Source organism: Populus alba, chromosome 1 (genome assembly GCF_005239225.2).
Source record: "Populus alba chromosome 1, ASM523922v2, whole genome shotgun sequence".
Lineage (NCBI taxonomy): Eukaryota > Viridiplantae > Streptophyta > Magnoliopsida > Malpighiales > Salicaceae > Populus > Populus alba.
This window is the reverse complement of record NC_133284.1, coordinates 4,451,323-4,464,724: the sequence shown is the minus strand read 5'-3', so window position 1 is coordinate 4,464,724 and position 13,402 is coordinate 4,451,323. Positions and strand designations below refer to the sequence as shown.

The 13,402-nt window shown below is 33.7% G+C and overlaps 3 protein-coding genes across 5 annotated transcripts; 2 read left to right on the top strand and 1 right to left on the bottom strand.

Moving 5' to 3' along the window:
• Positions 1–488: 488 nt before the first annotated feature.
• LOC118033993 (deSI-like protein At4g17486) lies at positions 489–2,666 on the bottom strand. The gene is made up of 3 exons (XM_035039137.2): positions 2,253–2,666; positions 1,441–1,728; positions 489–925 (listed from the first exon to the last, which is right to left on the bottom strand). Exons 1-3 carry the CDS (start codon positions 2,383–2,385, stop codon positions 687–689), a joined length of 660 nt encoding a protein of 219 aa, XP_034895028.1. The 5' UTR covers positions 2,386–2,666; the 3' UTR covers positions 489–686.
• A 3,977-nt stretch (positions 2,667–6,643) lies between these two features.
• LOC118033991 (uncharacterized) lies at positions 6,644–9,151 on the top strand. Of its 3 annotated transcripts, none has more exons than XM_035039133.2 (4): positions 6,656–7,053; positions 7,563–7,612; positions 7,733–7,785; positions 8,560–9,151. In XM_035039133.2, exons 1-4 carry the CDS (start codon positions 6,923–6,925, stop codon positions 8,914–8,916), a joined length of 591 nt encoding a protein of 196 aa, XP_034895024.1. In that variant the 5' UTR covers positions 6,656–6,922; the 3' UTR covers positions 8,917–9,151. The 3 variants fall into 3 exon arrangements, with proteins under 3 accessions (XP_034895023.1, XP_034895024.1, XP_073261551.1); XM_073405450.1 differs by having other exon boundaries at positions 6,919–7,053; positions 7,154–7,612; XM_035039132.2 differs by having other exon boundaries at positions 6,644–7,053; positions 7,563–7,785.
• A 509-nt stretch (positions 9,152–9,660) lies between these two features.
• On the top strand, positions 9,661–11,882 carry LOC118033990 (uncharacterized protein At2g39795, mitochondrial). The gene is made up of 3 exons (XM_035039131.2): positions 9,661–10,011; positions 10,781–11,106; positions 11,431–11,882. The coding sequence occupies exons 1-3, from the start codon at positions 9,745–9,747 to the stop codon at positions 11,591–11,593; spliced, it is 756 nt and encodes a 251-aa protein (XP_034895022.1). The 5' UTR covers positions 9,661–9,744; the 3' UTR covers positions 11,594–11,882.
• The last annotated feature ends 1,520 nt before the right edge of the window (positions 11,883–13,402 follow it).

The following is a 13,402-nucleotide window of genomic DNA, read 5'->3' as shown; positions in this document are numbered from 1 at the left end:
CAAATAGATTGTTGTTAAAAAAAAAAAAAAAATAGACGAAACAAATAAATCAGTGCCTTTCATCTCAAGGCCCTTTACCGATCAAGGACTGCACTGCAAAATTTCACGAGATACTTCAACATTAGCTCAAGACACGTGACTTTTACTTTACTTTAGACATCTTTTAGTCTTTTCACCGAATGGTATCATATCTTTGCTCAGATGCTTTCCAAAGATCGCCTGTTGCTCGGTTATGTTTTAACATCAGCCCCTGTGTCCCCTCCCCAAGAAATTTGCAAGTTCAACGGTCGACTGTTGATAAATAAAAAACAGGAATCCAGGTGAAACACAAGAATGGCCATCGTGAAAATTTGGACCAAGCAATTTCTCTTGATTAATTTGATATCTCAGGCAATACTACAGATTTGCCAAAGCAAAGCCTTGCTGGTTGCAAGAAAACCAAACAAAACGAGGTTGGTTTGGACAATAATGCAGAGACGTAACATCACTTGCCAAAAAAATTGAAAGCATACACATTTACATCTATGTGCTGCATGCCTGCATAATCCCTTCAACAAAATGTTAGCACCACAAAGCCCCAAGAAAAGAATGAGGAAAAGAGGGGGGACTGTGATTAAAGATTTTGCTTCCCCTCGTTTTCTTTGAACAATTTCAAGAAATAAAAAAAATTCAGTTCTTAAAGATCATCAAGGAGATGAAGCGCGGAGAATCAAGGGCGAGGAGGGTTGAAGAGCACGCCTGCTTCTACTTCTACCGCGAACTAAAGGTGGTGATGATGAAGACGATGAAGAATTAGAAGATGTGAATCTGTTTGACTCGCTTGTCAATTTTTTCTTCTCTCCTTCACAAGCCTTATCTTCAGTTTTATGATGCTGAATTCTAGTTGAATTTAAATTTGCAGGAAGAACACAATTGCATAGAAAGCCTGCAAAATATCAGGGATAAGAACAATAGCAAATAAAATTCCAGACAACAGCACTCCGTCAAGTATAATACAGCTTGGCAAACATCATCTTACACTTCATTACGGGAATACATGTGGAATTTCACTCCATATACAAGAATCTGCTCAACAAACTGACTAGTTTCATCCTGTATTGATCTTTTGACTGGTTTTACACATCTAAACTATTCAACAAGGCTTGAGTTGTAGAAGATTATCAGAGTTCTCATCTATGAAAAAAAAGGAACTGAATATTGATCACAAACTTCATTACATTTGTAAGAATTCATTCACAATTATTCATTAGATTGAAGAAATTGAGTTGTGCGGTGGAGAATGGAGACACATTTCATCAACTTCATTTCACCCACTAAATGACCGTTACAGTCTCACATCAATATTAAAGCCATTTCTTGTATTCATCCAAGAAAATTAATTTAACAGTAGAACTAAATTGAACAACTTGAAAACAGGATTAAACAAGATTAAATTCTTACCAATTCGAGCGAGCCGATTAACCCAGCTTGGGATGGGATTACCAGTGAGCCTGACGCATGCATCATTGCAGAAATGGTTGCAGTTCTTGGTTATCAAATTATAAGCATTCCCTCTATATACCTCTGCTAACTCCTCCATAACTCCCCTCACTTGTTCAGGACCCAAATCTGTTTTTCCAATCAAGATTGTCTTTCTATATGTAAACCCATCACACTGTTTTGGTTCTCCTTCAAAAATTCCAGTTGTAGGAAACTCATGAGCCCCAAAAGCATACTCAACACCATGAACTGCATAGCATGATCCCGGTTTTAATCTTACCAAGATTGTTCTTGTAATATAAACAGATTGAGAACATTAAAAAGAAAAAAAAAAGGAAAGTAAAAGCCATGAAAAAGCTATTCAGCCATTGAGAAAAGTGTAGAAATTAAGGGAGGAATCTTTGAACATTTCCAAAAGAAAAGAACCTCACTGTGCCAAAACTGTACCAAGTTTCTTGTTTGTATGATTCCAGAAAGGAAAACCCAAATATCTGAATTCAAAATTTCTTGCAGATTCTCATCAACCAAATAATCAGGCTCCTAAAGCAATATATCAAACATTCAAAAAGATTGAACTTCAAAGAACACTGCTTTTCGTTGAAGATTCAACGCACCAATAAGCAGCAAACAATCCAGACAACAGAACAAAACACAAAAACAGATCTAACTAGCAATGTAACTTATTCAAGAATAAAAGAAAGCTTGAAAAGTATGCTACTTGACAAAGATTGAAAAAAGATGCTAAAACCAGTAGTCTTCTAAACAGTACAAACCTTGAACCCCAGAATGATAAACTCCAAGTCCAAGCCAATAAGCATATCCATTGATTGGTGTCAGATCATAAACATTAAGGTACACTGGCACAGATCCTGTATCAGTACAGCCCAAATTCTTTCTACACCACATCTTCTTCTTCTTTCCCCTCTCTTCTCATGAGGCACACTGCTCTAATTACCATATGGTACTAGGAAAAAACTAAACCGTGACAACATTATATGGATGTGACATGATGTGTAATCATGTCTTTTTCAACAACTAGTTATCTGTTTCAATAAAATTGAACTCGCTCGCTCACTCGCTCAATGCCCAACAAATCTCAAGAGAGGTTGATGAAATTTTAAAAATATGGTTTTTTTTTCCCCTTTCTTTTTGGGTTTTGAGAGCTGGTAAAGAGAAGAATGAGAATCTTTTATTTTATGGGCACCTGCAGGCGGCATTTAGTGCCGCAGTGTATTTGAATATTTATGGGTTGATAATTAGGCTCTCTTTATTTTTTAAATTACATATAAAATGCGTTATCTTGTTTAATGTGGAAACTAGTTTGAGGATATTTTTATAGTTGAATTAAAAAATTATTCGCTCGAAAAATAAGTGAATCTTATATGTATATATATAATTCCCTCCAGGCTCTTTTGAAAAATAAAATAAATTTTAAAGGAAAACAAAAATCTATCAATAAATATTCAGTTTGGAGTGTTATTTTTTTAAACTTCTAGGTTGTAAGAGCTTTTTTTATATTCTTTAACTGTAAATTAATTATCTGAAAATCTTTAATTCTTAAAGCACTGTTTGGGAACGTAAACCGTGTTTTCTAAAAATTTAAATTTTTTTTATTAAAAATTAATTTTTTTTTTATGTTTTGAATCGTTTAAATACGGTGATATCAAAAATAATTTTTTAAAAATAGAAAAAATTATTTTAATATATTTTAGCATGAAAAATATTTTGAAAAGTAATCACAATCATACTTTTAAAAAAGCTTTTAAAACAATTAAATAAGATGAGATAATTAAGATTCATATAGAAAAAACAAAAATGAGATAAAGAGCGTGTGATCTTAGGTTTGGATCGGAGAAAAATACTTATAAATGCAATAAGCAGAATGTAAAAAACTTATTTAAAACACAATGATTGCTTAAGAAACTCAAAAGAAATCCGTGTTGGCTACATAATTGTGAGAAATTGGGAGAAAGTAACGTTTAGTCATCATGGTGCTTAGTGGGGAGGGTTATCATATTATATATTATGATCTGGGATTAGTGTTTTTAAGGGAAAAGGAATATCATGGTATTATTAATTAGTAGGTGAACAGGATGAAAGTGGGACCTAGTTAGATGGTGATCAATTTAGAATAATTATGATTAATAACTAGATTGCCGCCCGGATCAGGGGCGGGAGAGAGAGAGAGAGAGAGATCATGAGATGGTAGATGATCGTACAATAAGCTCTCAATTTGCATGGTTTTGTTGTAGAGCGTGTTTGGTAGTGTGGTAGCGGTTGCTTTTCAAATAGCTTTTCGTGCCGAAATACATGCCAATGATGTTTTTTTATTTTTTAAAAATCATTTTTGACATCAGCACATCAAAACGATCCAAAAAATACAAACCGAACTCAATTTTAGTAAAAAAAAAAAAAAAAATTCAAAATTTGACGAAACACAGGTTGAAACGCACTACCAAACGGTCCCTCAACTTGGGTTGGGTTAGGGTGTCAAGAATCAAAGTTTTTATCTAAAAATCAAGTGGTAGTTAATTCCGGGCCCTTCTATTTTTTCATTTTCATTTTGTTCTTTGGACTTTTATTTTAAAAAAAATCTTTTCATCTAATTCTATGACATAAAGTTTGTGATTATAGCAATAAGACAAAGTAGTTTAAATTAGTGAGAAAATTATTCTTTGCCCACCTGTCAAAAAAAAAAAACTTTATGTCAATTAGTTATATTGAGCCAGAGAAGTTCGATCGTGTGGTTTTTCATTATACACACGTAGGAGAAAAAGTAAATTGAGGTCGATTTTGATTTTCTTTTTTGGTTAATTTTTGTTTCTTTTATAGTGATTTTGAGATGCTTTGGTGTTGGTAAGTGATTTGTAGAGATTTTTATAGTGTTTTAAATGAAAATATGTGAGAAATGGATTCTTAAGCCAAACCTTCTTAATTTTCCAACCATTACAACGAAAGTGAAAGTCGAATACTGGCAAGCAACCTATTAGACAATGAAAAAAAAAAACCAAGCATAGGCCTTGGCCCGTTGCCTTGGACTTTTTAATTCAGGTCAAACTCGTACACTTATCTTGTTTTTATTTTTTATATTTTTGGTTTATTTTTTTAATTTATAAATTTTTTTAAATAATTAATTCAATATACTATAAATATATTAAATTAATTAAGAATATAATTTAGGTATTATTTTATTAAATACCATTCAATTTTTACTTTGTTTTCAAATAAAAATATAACAGTCCTTTTATAATCTTATCAAGTCTATTTTTATAGCCTAGCATTATTATTTTTCAATTTTATCTAGTTTTTTCTTTTTTTTATAGAGTATATTTTCATTATTATATAATTAAATAAAAATTATTTTACAAAAACAATGTTGTTAAGTCCAGGTGGATGCATCACCAATTACAGGTTTAACAAGTTAGCTTAAATTTTTAAAAAATATCATTATCTTGATATTTTAAAAAATATTAAATATAAAGTTTATAATCAAAAATTTATTCGTGAATATAAAATATATTAGCAATACCAATACCCCACACACACACACACACATATATATATATATATATATATATATATATATATATATATATATATATATAATTAGTCTAGCATGTAGCTTTCAGTTATCCAATGTCATCTATAACTCATAACTCATTTTGATGATCTAAATAGGTAATCATGAATCACAATCAAGGGCATTTTAATTTAATCACCTGCAGTAAAAAAAAATCAACAAGCTAATAATTTCTAGTTGATCCAAGTAACCGAAAGATTCTCTAAAGTTAGTTATGGGAGAAATTCTTGCAGTCCTGATAATTAATTTATTGTGGACCTTATGAGCCAGGCTTGAAAAAATTAAAAAAATAAATTAAAAAAACACTTCTATATGGTAGAATAGGAACAACAATTGACAGGCGACCGGGTTAGGTGTGCCAGAGACGAGGAACATGTTGTGGCACACCAACCATGAAAAAGCAGCTAGGGTTTCTAGGTTTTGCTCGAGCTAGAATATTGGCAATTTCATCTTCTTGTCTTGTAAAGGGGTAATCTTTAGACATGCGGTGGCTGGTGCTTCTGTCCATTATGTGATTAAGGAAACTCTCTGTCTTTCTTGCTCTGGTCCTTGAGAAGGCCAAAATTGCTATAGATCGTGGTGTTTTCCCTTCGAAGGCCCGCCATGGATGGCGGCGACACCGTTTTAATGGCCGTCCAAGTGTACTGATTTTATCCCAAAGAGGCTGGGGGCTTGGAGTAGTTCAGGCTAGCCACCACTGGCACTAGCAGTTTGGGTCAAACTTCCAATCTGGGTTGGTAGGTTGGTGAACTAACTTGGGACCCGATTTTCTCAAATGCTTGACCTGGTCCAGGTTAACATTAGCCAACGTATCCACCATGCAGAATTTTAAGTTAATTTCAAATGTAATGGAAGAATTGGAATCCCTGTTATATATATGTGTGTGTGTTTTGATATTATAAAATTTGTTAATTAATAAATGGAAAGATGATGTGTATATATATGTCCAATATAATAAATTAAAAAATATGTTAGTTGATAAATAAAAAAAATTGTGAAAGGTTGACTAAACACTAGCATGGAAATTTAATTTTCCAAGTAAGAAGTTGAAAACAAAATACAAGTAAAAATATTTTACCTTGATTATCATTTTCATTTTATTTATTTTGGAGATTTACTACTATTGCTAAGTACATGTGATTTTTGTTCTTATAAATAATGCATAATGCAAATAAAACCAATTTGCCTTAAATTTAATAAGAAAATAATTAAAGATAAATTACAATAATCTCTCGAATACATTATAAAATCATAAAAATAATCTAAACTTATTAATTTTTAAAAATAGTTGAAGTAAACAAGTTTCGATCTACCAAGTTGAATTTAATGATATTATATATATAAAAACTTTACTTCATAGGCATTATTGTTTTTACATGTAAAAAAACTTTGGTCTCGCAACAATGTATCGCGGGGGGATTATATAGGCTACAAGACAATTGCTCATGAATTTTACAACTTATTTAAATTTTAATTCAAGAGAGACATTTAAATTTGGTATAGAAAAACCAGCATGAAATCATAAAAGTTAACATGGAATCGATCTGATTTGAATTAATAGACATTAAAACTTGTTTTTTTTTTTTATTTTTTTAAATAGTAATATATTTTTTAAAAACCAATATTATTTTAATTTATTCAAATTAAAATGCTCAATGGAGGACGTCGGGTGGTGTTTCATTGTCTGGGATGAACTTGAAAGTGAAAACTGATGCCACCCAACATCGCAGAATCTCATGATGTTTTAGACAAGAACAAAAATTTAAAACAATGTTTCGCGCCAGACAAACTTTTGCTTGAATCAAACTCACTCATCCAACCAAGCAATTTTGCAACAGCTCCACCAAACCCAACAACAACAACATGAGCATCAGTGAAAAAACAGAATCAAATGTGAGCAAATCCGATGACTTGTATAGGCAACTAGACAATCTTGACTTCATGAAAGCTGCTAAAATCCTCTTCACTGACCCTCCAAAGAAAAAGAAATTCGGGTATTGCTACTTTTCTTTCTTTCTTTCTTTCTCGTGCCTTTTTATTTATGTGAATTGGGTCATGGAGTTTGATGGCTATCGCTCATTGGGTTTCTTTTAGGTATTTTGTCGAACATGTGATCGGCTTGCGCTTTTCTTATGGGGTGCTAAACTTGAAACTTTAAGATGTAATTTGTGTAGTTAATTTAGCTCATAGCATGACAAGTAGAACAGTGAGTGGTCATTTTGATAAGGACCAAGACATTAGTGTTATGCACTAGAAGACATCAGAATAAGATCAATTTCTGGGAACTCTGGGTCCTGGGAGACCCATCAGAGAGAATTGCATTTCAAAGGATTTTTTTTCGAAATGCATTTTGAAGTGTTGATTATGATAATTTGAGTGAAATGATTGGGATTATTTGTGTAATGTACGTATACACTGATCAATGATATTTCTCGAACCTGCTGACATCTACATTTTAGTTTTTTCAGTGATCTGTACTTACATTCATGTCTATTATGTTCAGGCTTGATTTCCATCTGGTACAACTCTTCTTCACCTGCTTGCCTTCATTGGGTATCAGTTCACATGTTTTTCATATGGCCATATACATATTTAAATGTGTCCTACTCCTTGCCTTGTTGTTGCTATCTAAAAGATTGCATATTCGTTTCTGTCCTTTTTTTTTGGCAACAGCTGTATATTTGGTGGCTCAATACGCTCGACGTGAAATGAAAAAAATGGATGCGGTAATGTTCTTGTCTTGTCAATAGTGATCATTAAATTCTATGTCATTTTGCCTCTCTTTATTCCCAGACTGTTTTCCCTTTTTCCTCTTTTCTAGTGGTCTCGAAATCTTATGTTTGCATGCCAATCATGGCATGGTCGGATCCTCACAAGGCACTCTTTGGAAGAAACACTTCTCATGCTCAAAGCATTAAATTGCTGTCTCCTAAAAATCATAGTTTCTAGGTGTTGATCAGAAAATTACACTTTCGTTTCATTATTGTTTATAGGTTGGTATACTAAACTTTTAAGGGCCAACAAGCCTTTAGCTATATCAATGTTTGCGCTTGACTCACAAATGTTGATATCTTTCACGCATAAGGGATAATTTTAATTTATATTGTTGGACGCTTAACGTCATAATTAAATAGCAAATTGATCTAAAGACTGCAGATAAAACTTGGTACTTCATCTCAATTTATTGTTATTTTGTTTAGGTTATCAGCATAAAAATAGGTTTCTTTGAAGTCTTAAAATGCTTTATTATGTGGTCTCTCATCAAGCTTGCTGCTCTACGGCACCAACTTTCTTGTGATAGCTCCTGTTAGTGATCTCACTAACCACCCTGAGGGAAAATTGATGCCTTAAATCCAACATAAATTGCTTCTAAACAGTTCTTTTCCATGGACACAACCACTCTAACGTTATCCACATTTTCTTTTGCATCGGTCTGAAGTTTAGCAATACCCTTGTTTTGTATCTAGGGTCTTAATTTGATGATTCTTTGACCATCCCAGGAACTAGAGAAGAAAAAGAAAGAAGAAGAGGAGAAAGCAAAAGAGGAGGAACTAAAAGCTATTGAAGAGAAGGTTCAGTCCGAGTCAGAGCTCCTAGAAGTGAAAGAGAGACTAGGTAAACTAGAGGAAGTTGTTAAGGAAATTGCAGTTGAATCAAGGAAACAATCAGGTGGCAGTGTAAAAAAAACCCAAGTCCAGGAAGACAGTAGCGAGACATTAAAACCTGCATCAACTGAAGCTAGCAACAGAATATCAGAATCGAGCAAATCAATGGGGAAATACCATCTTAGCATACAGAAGTCTATGGAACCAGCACCAGTTCCTGATTCTTCTCAGAAGGGCAAAGATCCAAAATGAAGGAACTTCTCCGGATGCCAAGAGATAGAAGACTTGTTGCTAAATTCTGTAGAAAGTAGAAGAGTTCATTTTTTGACAAAGCATGCTCCTAAGTTCCTAACACACCAAGCCCGCTTTGCCCAACTATCTATCAGGTGTTTCACCTTTAAAATCTGGTTTTGGTTAGACAGGTGCACTATCTAACAGTACAGTTGGAAGTATTTATTCAAATGTTTGAAAGGAAGAAGTTTATGCACACCAGAATCATTTCTTTTCATGTTGGATTTCAAGTTCCGCTTGCCACAAGTATCAAGTTTTGCAGCAGAAAACTGGATGGTTTCAAATTGTCACTCGGCGGATCAGTTGAATTTTGTACTTTTTATTCCTTCATCCTTCAATTTCACAGACAAACGTACTCTCCCAAATGATTTCTTAATTTGCCATTTTTCTTCCACTAGAAACACCTTGTACATGGCTCACCACACAAACAAAAAAAACTTTCAGATACCTTCAATATCCATATGAAGTTAACGAATCTCTTGAAAGCTTTCAGTCTTCATTTTCTATCTTCAAGAATTGAAATTAGCATGGCAGGGAAATTTGGTAATGAATTGAACTTTTTAATTCAAAACCAAATTGTTCTTAGCCCATTTTCTATTTAGCTAAGACCAAACGATGGATCAAACCCAAGCTCAATTCCATGTCAAAACCAGGCCCAAACCCACTACACACAAACGTCAAAAACCACACCCACCAATTTTTATTACCCTTAAACCCATGAAGCATTGATTCCACTTCTTGTTCCTTAAACCCTACCAAAAACTTGTTCACGCTTCTCTGCCAGCAGACATGGCAGTGGCACGCTTAATTCGACCTCTGAGAAAAGCCCTAATCAATCCTCCCGAAACCCTGATTCCTGTACAAAACCCCATCTCTCATCTTCTTTACAACAACAAAATGGGAGGAGAAATAAACCCTTTTCTTATCTCTCAAACCCATAACTTAATAAGAAGAAATTACATGTCAGAAATGCGAAAATCTGCTTTCAAAGATAATCTTCTCAGGCTCGTTCGTAATGAAATCCAGTATGAGCTCGATCGTTCCCCTCCTAAACAAGTACTGCTCTTTCTTATCTGCTTCTATTTCATTTCAATGCTTATCTACTATATCTCTCTCTGTTTTTATATGCGTCTCTCGTTTTGAGCCTATATGAGATTGAACGCTATTTTTTTTTTTTTGAGTTTTTGGCACTCGTTAGTGGAAAAAAAGGTGTGATTTTGGGTGAGGATTTGGATTTGGAAAATGGGTTTCCAGGAAAACTATTAGCTAATCAGGTTATTGATGACTGGCTTAGCTGAAGTCTTAATAATAATTCACTTGGATGTTTCGAAAATTGCTTGAGAATTTAACATGGAAGCTTTTTCTCGAATCTGTTGATGGAATTATGTAAAAAAATAAGCGCCATTGAGAAGAATAAAGGCCAGCCAATTTTTATTGTGTTTTTACTTGACCAAAAAAATAAGTTTTTGGAATCCTTTCAATTAAGCTTGTATTCTATTATATTGTACTTAATAATTAATTTACTATCCTATAAATGTATTTGGATAATAGTTGCCTAATGCTAATTTTGAGTGAAATAATTACTTCTTTTTTTTGGTGGTATATGGAATCTATACAATTAGATTCTGTTTCAGACGAGAGTAAAATGCGAGTCCCATTTGGAATCGCAGTGAGGATCCTCCTCGCTTTCCATTTCCAACCCGCATTTTAACCAAGCATGTCCATAATGTGTTCTTTACTGTTTAATAAGTCTTGAGTATTTATAAGTTTGCAAAATGAAATCAAACACTTGCTAAGCATCTGATTTTAAGACTTCAATTTACAGCTTCCTACCAAATACGAGTCCTTCACGATCGATGATCTACCAGGGGAGCAATGGATTAGATTGAAAAGAAAGTTCAGGGAGAACGAAGAGATTAAGGTTGAAGCAACCATGTTTGATGGAGCTGTTCCAATTCCAAAATCTGACGTGCCTGGCATAAAGGAAGACATGCTGCTTCATATTACTTTGATTATTAATATCTCAAAGGGTGATGGTGATGTCTTAGAGATTTCGTGTTCAGCTTGGCCAGATAGCATAGAAATTACAAAGCTTTTCATACGCAGGAGTAACAAGACCTCACATCAAGTTTATGATGGTCCTGAATTCAAGTATGATAATTCATTAACCTGCTTTGTCGTGCCCACTTGGTTTCTTAGAACTTAGAGGAAAAGAAAGAACATCAAAAAGTTAAGACACCTGAAGTTGATAAAGAAAATACTTTAATGAACCTAATATGAATTTCTTGGTTTGTTGAGTTTACCCACCTTTTCTTTTTCTATCTTGAAAAAGAAAAGAGAACCATACCAACAACCAGATAGTAACAACTTTATGATTCAAATAGCAGTATATTTTCTTTGCTTCTCTTTTCGTTGCCAATGATTTGATTCTGTTGTTTGGTCCTTTGATAGAAGGTTGTGGTTTATTGTTCGCAGGGAATTGGATGATGAGTTGCAAGATACACTTTATGAATTCTTGGAGGCAAGAGGTATCAATGATGAAATGGCAATTTTCTTGCATGAATACATAAGAAACAAAGGTAAAACTGAGTTCATTAGGTGGATGGGTACTGTCAAATCTTACATTGAGAGTAAGTAGGGATTGTTTTTCGAAAATGATCTTGCCGATATCGATTGTCTATTCTTACATGTATCAGTTGAAGGACCTGTAATGGAGTATGTAATTTATGGGTCCTGTCCAAGTATGCAACATTTAAATAGCTTTGCGACATGAGAGGGCATTTTCTAATAGTATTTGATTTAACTGGCACAAAGTTGTGTTGTGGGAGCATCTTGTTGTTTGCTGTATGGTGTTGGAATTGCAAGAACCCTTAAACCGTAACCTGCAGTTTTCTGTGCAAATAAGAACAGAACCGTTGTGTGTCGCCTATCTTTCAATCTGATAAAGTATGTATTCAGAGGGAAACAGAAACAGGCTACTTTTATGGTGAATGAGGTCACATTCTTACGGTGGGAAGGAGAGATCCCCCCATCTTCATCTTTTTTTACCTGCTGTAGTTTAAATTAACTTGAAGAAAAAAAAAATTCTTCTTTAAAAACCGTAATATTAGTGATGGATGAAAGAGTTTTGTAACTTGTAAAATGCAGAAAAGCAGGGGCAAAGAAGTGGAGGTTCTGATTGAAAGTATATGAATTAGATACAATATCAGACTTGTTCTTATTATACCAAGTCATTGTCTTCCTTCAAGCTTCTTTATCGAACTCCAGAGACATGATGAAATTTAAAATAAATGAGCATGATTTTAACACATTTAAAAAACAAAAAAAAAAGAACTTAAATATTTATTGCTATTTTCTTCTTGTCCCGCCTGTTTTAGATTATTGAGTTCAAAACTAATGATGTCAGATCAGAACAAGATAGAAGACTAGCAGTTGATTATTGTAAGAACTTAAGATAGAAGACCACTTCTTGCTTTATTTGATTATTTCTTCACCTTCTCTCCTCAGCACCACATAGAATGATAGCTCAACATTTTTTAGTGTCTTATCATTACAATGCACTAAGTAAGAGAAATGATTGATGGTGGATTTGAATCTTTGTCCATGAACAAAAAAAGACAATGGTCTAAGATCACAAAAGATCTAACCTTAATTTTTAAACATGAATGTGGACAAAACAGCCTTACTTTTATAATTATAAGATCTTAAGAGTGATGGCCACTTCTTGCTTCATTTTTTCACTTGAGCTGAAATCATAAAAAATGATAGCTACCCGATTTTTCATGAATCCCTTTCTAGCCATGTTTTTAAGTGTTTCTTAAATAAGAAGCAACATCATAGGTTCCCAATTCTTTTAATGGTTAAAAAAATAGGGAGGGGGATAAAGGCAGGCTAACACAAGAAAATGGACAGCAGAGCTGAACTGCAACACGTGGCAAAACCCCACCAAATGTCATATTCTGTAGTCAAGGACTGTGTGACACTTACAAAAAAAAAAAAAGAAAAAAAAGAGGACTGTGTGACACAAAATGTCACCCCAGCTATCTCATCCTCATCCTCTGTTAGTAATCCAAGAGTTCTGTGGTAATTAACTGTCAAAGCATCGAGTTTCGTTACTTTACAATATCTTGATTCTAGGAAAATTAAGTGCGAATATGATTAGCATGGTCCTTAATTGTATACATCAGTTTGATTTGGCCCACAAATCCGTAGACCCCATATGTGAGATCTCTTTGGTAAGAAATCAAGGTTACCGCAGATTAAACACAATATAATATAGGAAAATGATGGAGATAGCATAGCTGAGGAGCATTATTATGTGCTTATTTTCACATGGCTAGCTACACCTACCCCCCTGATCTAACTTTCGAATAGAGATGGTCTATTTCTTCAACTGCTGGTGGGTCAAATATGGAATCATCCACACAATCCGGCCATCCAATTTTGT